We start from the raw sequence: 8794 nt of genomic DNA on the forward strand, positions 1-8794 counted from the left end.
AGAAGAAGGCTCACAACGTATTACAGACAGAAAATCTTTCAAGTTTTCCATGCACTGCCAATTGTTTTGCGCAAGTGATTGCTTAAATTTGATTTGTAATTGGCTGGCTGAATTTTTTTATGTTTTCTTTTTATATTCTTTGGTTCTGTCTGACGGCATTTCACCTTATTTCACTATTGGAAGCGCTCAGTAGTCACCGAATACCGTCCATTTTTAGTTAATTTTATGAACACTTTGTTTGCGAAATTAAGTTAAAAACTTATTTAAGGCTGCCATTCGAGCAGCTGACCGAAAGCCGCCAATTATTTGTATTTTATCGTGCGAGTATATAAGAACGAACATTCCATTATTATTAATGTGTTTTTTCGCTGTACGTTTAATTTAAAATGTCTTCTAATTTACACACAAAAGAACATAAAATCATTTTGTGGCTAAACAAAACTGGCTACTTTAGTTACACAGAGCATTAAAAACAAATTGTATTTTTGGAAAATACATTTTGAACGTCTTGACTTGAAATTTGCAAATATACATTAGCGTGTGTATATAGATATATATATATATAGCAATAAAAATATATATAATTACACAAAAAAGAGACAATGAAAATTAAAATTTTTATCTTTCAATAAAAGAAAACTACAAATAACTGAAAGGCTTGTGTTGAACTCACCGCCGTGGAAGTCTATGGAAACTAAGGGGTGTTCAGTCTCTTAACGTTTATTCAATATAGTTTTGTATACTAAAATATATATATGTGTATAAGTATAGGCTATTCCAAATATTAATATCTGCATGTTTTTGATTTCCTTCATGTAAAGTTAATCGTAACAATATAGTATAACGCTAATTTTGATTACTACGGTTTTGGTTTTCATATGTTGTTTTGTTTTTTCTGTGGTTTTCACTACTAGATGTACTGGAATATTTTGGTTTGCCATGATGAACATGTATAATATTGTTATTATCTAACAACAGTCTAAGTCACATGTAACTTGTTAAGGTAATATAAGGTATATAACACTGGGTGGGTCTCCACTAACTATCGCCGTACTCTCAATCCGTACTCAATATTAAGTATTCGCATCGTTGTTCCATAACTAATCTACGCGTGTCTGTGATAACTGTTTATCGTTGTATCTATAGGGGCTAAACCCGTCTACTCGTATGATTCTGGATTGGATTGCTCTACATTTTACCTAAGTTCAACTATGGGTTAATGGTAATGCACTTAACGTCGGTCAACATCGGTTCTAAATGGAAGATTGCAGTTTGTTGTATTAATTGTGTACCATGGTTAGTTGATAATGCCGCTTATCGATATGCTCGTCGTCCGCTCCTCGTCCTTGGACTCAACAGAAAAACTATCACAAACGTTAAATCAAAATACGCAACTCTACAGGAATTCAGGATTTTCCGCACTCACTGCCCCGCGAGTGCCACTATTGTCCACCCACAATCCGTTCGGTATCAAAATCAATCACCAATCACCTCGTTCAATTGTGCACATTTCCACTGGCCAGCATGCGGTAGCGGTTCAGCAGCTGGACCGCTGCATCCTGCATGGGCACCACCTTGCCGTGTCGCTCCTCGTAGACCTCCAGCATGATCCGCTCTCACAAAACCGTGCAGATGACGAAGAGCAGCGACACCAGGCACAGCATCATCACAATGTCCCGATGCAATTTGCGATCCCGGTGGAAGGGACGCGTGGTGTAGCACTCGCGACGCGTCTGCCGGAGCAGCCAAACGGGCACGAAGAGCTGGAGGAGATCGGGAATCATGAAGCCGATGTCCCGGACTATCTGGTGGGCATAGCCCTCGCCGCGCACCACGTTCATGAAGAACTGGTCGAAGCTGCTGGCCAGGATGTGCAGCAGGGCGATGCCCACAATGCAGAAGACCTTCTTGGGCGTGACCACGTTGGTGGTGTTGGCCAGGTGCATCACCAGCACCGTGGAGAACAACTCGGTGACCTGCAAGAGTGGGTTTATAATTGGGAAATTGGAATGGTCACTATCAAAGTTGTAGAATATTATTGTAGTTTTTAAGTTCTAGTTATCATATTCTAGTTACTAAATTTAGGAAAATATAATTTAAAGTAGTCCTAGAGACCTATATTAATCTACTATTTAAATGAAGGCACAAACTACATATATTAACGTGTAATTCATCTAAAGTTCTATAACAATACAAAAAGTTTCCTAATGAAAAACCTAAGGGAAATATGGTTCAAGAATATTTCTGGTGTAGAAAATCATTTCCACTTCTAAAGAGAGGCAACCGAAAATATGTAAAATATTAATTAAAATTCCGGCTAACCGTAGGCGTACTTGTATAATTTTAGCTTCGGGCCTCTGTAGTTTTGCTCTTTTGGGTCAGCCCACTGGGTATTTACCACGAGAATGGCGAATCGCTCATTAGCAGGGCTAAACTTTTGAGTTTGAACTTTGGCTGGATGGATGGATTTGCACTTGAAACTTATTACTCGGCCCGTGCTCCTATTGCCATGAATGCACTGTAGCTATCTACGGGGCAAGTGCGAAAATTGTGCGGGGAAGTGTTCGAATTGGAGCGCATATTGTGCAAGTTTGGAGCGCACTCGCGCAGGACGAACTTTGCCAATAAATTATGGATGGCCGGTAACTGGCTTAGGGCTTATACATGTGGCCGCACGTAGCCGTGGTATTTGACATTGACTTGTAAGTTGCAATTTTAATAATACACAGAGAGAAATTTTAAACCATATCTTTGGTATCTTGGTAGGAAATGACTTTTAAGAATAAAACAAACATTCAATATATATAAGTAGGTATAGAGTTACACATTTGTAAAAAATAATACAATGAAATTTTAGGTATAATATTGAATATTAAGATCCCTATAATACATTAATGATAAGTTTTAAGATCTATTTTAAACCTTTTTTATTAAAAACAAGTTTAATGCTTAGACATCTTTTTCTTTTTATTAAAAAGAAAGATTATGATCAATTTATGTATCATTTTTCTGCCTGTGGAAATTTTCTTTTCTTTTTTTGATCACTTGATTACTGACCAGTAATAGGTATTAATATTTTTTATTTTTTTAATTATCCCAGATTTGTTTTCGGTTTTTATAATATTTTTTGGATACATTTTTTCCAGTGTTTCAGTTGACCACTCACCGTGAAGAAAAGCTGGTGGTTCCACTGATTGTAGTAGTCGTCGTTGTAGTAGTTGATGTACGCCCACCAGGCGTAGTAGTGCGAGAATATCGAGAGCAGGAAGAGCAGGAGCATCGAGTACCGCACGCGCTGCTGGAGGATCAGGGCGATTAGCCTCTTGATGCACTCGTACAGGGCAATCACGGCGAACACGGTCAGAATCCACATCTTGAAGCTGTTGGGCGTGGCGTTGAAGTACATGTGCTTGTAGGCGGCCACGCCCGACTCGTAGGGTCCCTTGAAGACGGTGTCCCAGCAGGAGCAGGTGCAGAAGTGCCTGTCCACGTAGCGGGCGTAGTTCTCCCAGAAGTACCACAGGATGACGATGTGGGCCGGCGGGATGAGGGCCGGAGCCAGGGAGCCGCAGGCGGTGGGCAGCCAGGTGATGTCGAACATTTCGAGGATACTGTTTCGGCTAACTGGCTAATGATATGTCCTTTGCTGGCTTCGTAGTCCCTCTCCTTGCCCCTCTCAAAGTTCACAGGTCGTTCATTACTTTCTGGTCTACGGGGGAAATTTTAAATTGCTGTATCAGCCATAAATTGTTAATTACGTCGAAGCCAGAAAAATGTCAAATAGTTGTTTGCAAAATTAGCATGTGCCTAGCTAAGCATAAACAGACAGGACTCATAAATAAAATTGGTGCCACTTTTACCTTTAAATAGTAGTAGTTTTAGCAAGTATTTTACTCATTTTAAGGGGGAAACCATTAAAAGTGGACTACTTCTTAAAATTCTAACATTTAATAAAATTAAAATTAGTCATATTACTGAATGTCACTAAAAATATAGTACAATCTTAAATAAGGTGTTTATTTAATATTTATATATAAACTAAACTTTAGTTTCTTAGAGTTGAAGATGCATTTCAAAGTATTTTAGTATACCTCTTTTGTAATTTATTCCTCAATTACAAGTAGTTAACAAATCAAGGAAATATTCCTATTAACTATCATAGAGAGAAATACAAATTGGCGGGGGTTTCCCTTGCATTGTGCCAGTAATGTATTCACCATTGTGACACCTGGATGTGCATTGTGTATGTGATTTCGGCACCAATTAAGCAAATTGCCCCGAGTCATATAACTGAAATCCACTTAAATCAAACTGATTTCACACTTAAATTATGCAAATTGTAACGATTATAAATTTTATTTATGCCATTATCACTTGCGCTTTTTCTTTTAAACAACAAATGAATTTTTAGGCGAAACAATTTCGCATTGATATATAAAGTAAACATTAAATGCTAGATTTTTTCAGCAAAAATGTACTTTAAATTTATTATAAGAGAAAAATTAATCAATCGACGAGATGTTTGTGTATGCATACATGTCAATATGTAAATATATAAATATTTTGCCTTCGGCCAGTGTTTTATTTCTGTTTTGCATAGTTATGAAAATAAACAAAAAGGGGCGCCTGGCGAATGTATTCAGCGGTGCATCGGTGTGCTTTTTAAATCATCCCAGAGAAGGCCTGCCAGTTGACGCATTGCCACGGCTTCTCGTGGATATTCGCATTCGAATTTGCATGCAACTGCGGATGGGTATGGGAATGGGAATGGGCCTACAAATGCAACTGCAACTGCAGCCGAGTGACCGACTGAATGTCATCCTCGGCCACTTGCACTTGTGTGCCCAAAAATGATGCAATTATAAATTCATGTGCTGCAGGGGCGCGCGAAAGGGGGGCCAAAAAGCGGCAAAGGGATGGGTCTACGCACGGTGAATGGCATTCCAAGCACAGCTGCAGCTGCCAAAAAATCAAAAAGCAAAGCGAGCGGTCATTAGTGCGGACACGAAGAGCCAGCCCCTCAATGGGACTCTGAATGGGAACGGTGCTGGGACTGGGACTGGGAATGGTATGGGGATGGTAGGATATAGTATAGGCACGAGTTTGGTGTAGCCGCGCTGCTGGGAAAGCCAGCAACTGCAATTGAGACAACAATTTATATCACCGAGAAGGGGTAGTTCTCATGACCGATGCTTTCAGTACAATAGAAATCAACCCTATTTACAAAAAGTCTTAAAAATCCCAAATATAAGTTCTTTTTGAGGATGGTTCCCCAACAAATTACCAATAAATTTTAGATATGTTTTTCATTTTTAGTTCCTTTACATACTACATATATTTTTTTTTATATATAATAGAACTTACCCCTACTTTAGGAGAGTATTGAGAATCACATTTATATTTTCCTTTACAAGAACGTTTTCGAAACCATTACCTACAATTTATTGAATCACTAATCATTAATTTTAATTTATGCCTTTAATTCTTGTATCTGTTTTAAATTTTTAAAGAATTTCAAGACCTAGTATTATTTTTCTTTTATATTATTAATATCAATTATCAGTAGGAATTTATTAAAACAAAATTAAAAGGAAATAGATCACATATATCGATCACTTACAATTTAAAAGCTACATTTTCTGAAATATATATTTAATACTTTACAAGTTTGATTCGCATTTCATGCCAGCAATTAGGTATGCTCAAAATGCCAGATCGCAAACTTTAGTTTAAAATATCAAACCCGCGGGTAGGGCCCCAAGAGGAAAAGTGGTCCTCGAGTTCTGTGCGCGGCTGCTCCTCAACTTAATTAATACATCGCCCAGCGAAGCGCAGCTGCCGGCGAAAAAGGCATTTCGATTTGTTTTGATTACCGCCGCTGTTTCGGCGTCCGACTGGCTTTTGTTGCCCCACATCCATCCCATCGCCCAATGAAAACCAGCCGAGCCAGGCCAAAAAAAAAATGGGAAAGGAGGAGAAACAGCGCCGAATAAAAGCAAGCGTTTACAATTGACGTCACGGTGGAAATCAGGAGCATTGTATTGAAAACTTAGCTGAGCATGAGAGTGGAGTCAGTGCAGCATACAATATGAATTTCAAATTGGGAACGGAGCTTGGTAAACATCGCATAAACAAGACCCGGAACTTCCAGCAGCTGGACCAGAATTCATGCGGGTCTGCTAAATGTGTCAGAAAAATGAATAAATGTGTGTGAGCTGCAAGACCCTTGATTTGTCAAAGGCATGAACTCAGGCGGAAGATGCCAACTTTCATTTCCTATTATATCAATTTGGGTCAGGCGGGGACAGGAAGCAGAGTTTAAGTTATTCGCTGGCGAATAAAATATTGCTTCAATGTGCATAAATTTGATTATAACTTTTGGGCAGATGCTACATTTTCCTAAAAAATGTATTTTTTGATCTATAAAATATTGGCAAAAGCATCTTAATAGAGTTTGAGGGGGAATAAATTTAAGTTCAGCTTTAATAGCAGAAACCACCCAAAAAATCATGGTTTTGTTTTATAAAATATTGGAAAAATTATCTGATTGAATCAAATTCATTCGAATTTGGAGGGGGAATCAATTAAATGCCGACATTAAAATTTAACTTGAATATTTTCCAGCATAGACAACTGAGAGGAATCCGCCCACGGCCTTGTTAAATATTTTTCGGAGAAGCCAAAATCAATCGGAAAAGTTTTCTTATCCCATCGGCCAAACATAAATTGACCTTTGAAATGATATTGGCTTGAATCCCTAGAAATGTTCGCCGCGAAAGCCAACTGCGAGCGCATTAAAGCAAGCACTTTTCCATTCTGTCTGAGCATTATCCCATGTAGTTGCCCCTTTCGAATTGCGTGCACAAATTCGCATCCCTCTCAAAGGCTGTGTGCAAGTGTAAACAACACCTTGGGCCATGGAAACAACAACCATTTCAGCTGGAACTCGTTCCGAGTGACGGTAAAGCTGTCAACAGTCGACGCGTCGTCACTTGAGCCGCATTGTTGTACAAGTATTTGTCGCACGGCCAACGCGTCGTATGAGTAATGTGGGGAAAAACCGGGATGGCTATGCCGGTGGGTGGAAAACGGGGTCGGGAAATCCTCGCGTATGAGTCGAGTGGCGTTCTTTGCATGCTCATTTGTGTCCCTTTCAATTGTCATTCTGCTGCTGCTGTTGATGTTTTCGTTGTTGGCTTTTGTTGGAGTACGCCAGACACTTTGTCTGCTGGCCCAGAGTCGTGGGTTCCTTGTGGAAATGTGTCTCCCAAACTTGAGAATAAATTTCAGTCGTACGGCCCTAATGCCCGCTTTCAATTGCAGGCGATAAGCGAACTAGTGGTGAGCATGCAAGGAAGTCGAATGTTGTAAACACGCAACACTCGAACCCGAAACTACTTCTCGTATCTAGTGGATACATAAACACATGGCCACATGGGCACACGAGCACAGGCAGGAGCATTTTAACAGTGTTTACATGGAGAGAAACATATTTTAGATCAATAAACTGGAGCAAACATTGTTTTGGAAGTCAACGAACGGGTCTTACATCAAAACACTGGAGGAAGAATTGTTGATAAGGGATAATAATCTTCTATTAGTATTTAGTAAATATTACTAATATAATAATAACTGTTTTATAATTACTGGATTATCTTTAGAACTTATAATTCTTTTAGCCAGATATTATATTATTATAAATATAATCTGATTTTAATGATGTGTTTTTAATAAGTATTAAGTTTAGAGATTAAAGGAAAATACCTGTTTAACAAAAAATTACATTTTGAATTTATAGAATCAAATTACTTTAAACAAAAGTTTAAAATATTAAGATTGCTTACAACTATCGAGAATTAATGTCAAATATCTTTCAAGCAGAAGTTTTCTTTATCACCTTATTTCCATTACTATCAATATTTTTAAGTTTTTAAATTAAAATATATATTGTTTTATTGTTACTACTTTCTTTTGATCAACTTTACATTGACTGCCAACCACTAGTCCCTGTTTTTTCTCAGTGCAGAGAGTGCATGACTCTGGGCCCTGTAAACGATGTGGGCGGCTGGCCTGCACTGAGATAAATCGCCAGCAATAACAAGCCCTGCATGGCGTTTGTTTAGTCAATATTTGTTTGGCCACCAGACACACAAACACCGGCGCACACATTCGGAATCAAACCGAATTAATTCGAAAATTACGAAATGCCCTGGCACACAGATGAATTGCAGTGGCAGAACGGATGTAAAAGCACTTTCCGGTCGGTGGAAAATGTGGAAAATCGAAATACAATTAGGCAAAGCGCTAAGATGGGTACATAAAAGCGAACCGAACCTACTGCTGGGCTGGGTTCCCTGGGATGCTGGCAGCCGTTTTCCCTATTTTCCGCCGGCTTTTCCGAAATTCGAGCGCCCGGTTTTGGTCCAATTTCACCGATATGTGTATGCGTTAAGTACAGCGTTTTGTTTAAAGCAAAGCGTTCAAATGTTTTTCATTTCTTTTTCTGTATTTTTTTGTTGGTTTTGGAAAAAATAGGAAACTTTGTTGAAACAACAACCGCGGGCAGGTCGTGAAAAACGCGACTGAAATTATTGTTATGCTGCGTGTGAAACTCTGCTCTTGTCTTTGCAGCCGGCGCCGGCGTCGTTGTCTGGTGAATGCTTTCCCACAGCCAAATAGGGGGAAAGCTCTCAGCTGATGGCTGGCTTTCCTCAATGGCCCGGCCATACGCCCATGTCGCGCACTGTAGCCGGCTCTCTCTCGCGCTCTCAGCTGCGCTCTCGCGGGGCCGAAA

General features: G+C 39.3%; 1 protein-coding gene across 1 annotated transcript; it reads right to left on the reverse strand.

The window, feature by feature from the left end:
- Window positions 1-575: 575 nt before the first annotated feature.
- On the reverse strand, window positions 576-8596 carry LOC108035152 (uncharacterized). Its single transcript, XM_050885870.1, has 3 exons — window positions 8335-8596; window positions 3167-3709; window positions 576-1976 (listed from the first exon to the last, which is right to left on the reverse strand). Exons 2-3 carry the CDS (start codon window positions 3599-3601, stop codon window positions 1617-1619), a joined length of 795 nt encoding a protein of 264 aa, XP_050741827.1. The 5' UTR covers window positions 3602-3709; window positions 8335-8596; the 3' UTR covers window positions 576-1616.
- Window positions 8597-8794: the final 198 nt, after the last annotated feature.

Source organism: Drosophila biarmipes, chromosome 3L (genome assembly GCF_025231255.1).
Source record: "Drosophila biarmipes strain raj3 chromosome 3L, RU_DBia_V1.1, whole genome shotgun sequence".
Classification (NCBI taxonomy): domain Eukaryota; kingdom Metazoa; phylum Arthropoda; class Insecta; order Diptera; family Drosophilidae; genus Drosophila; species Drosophila biarmipes.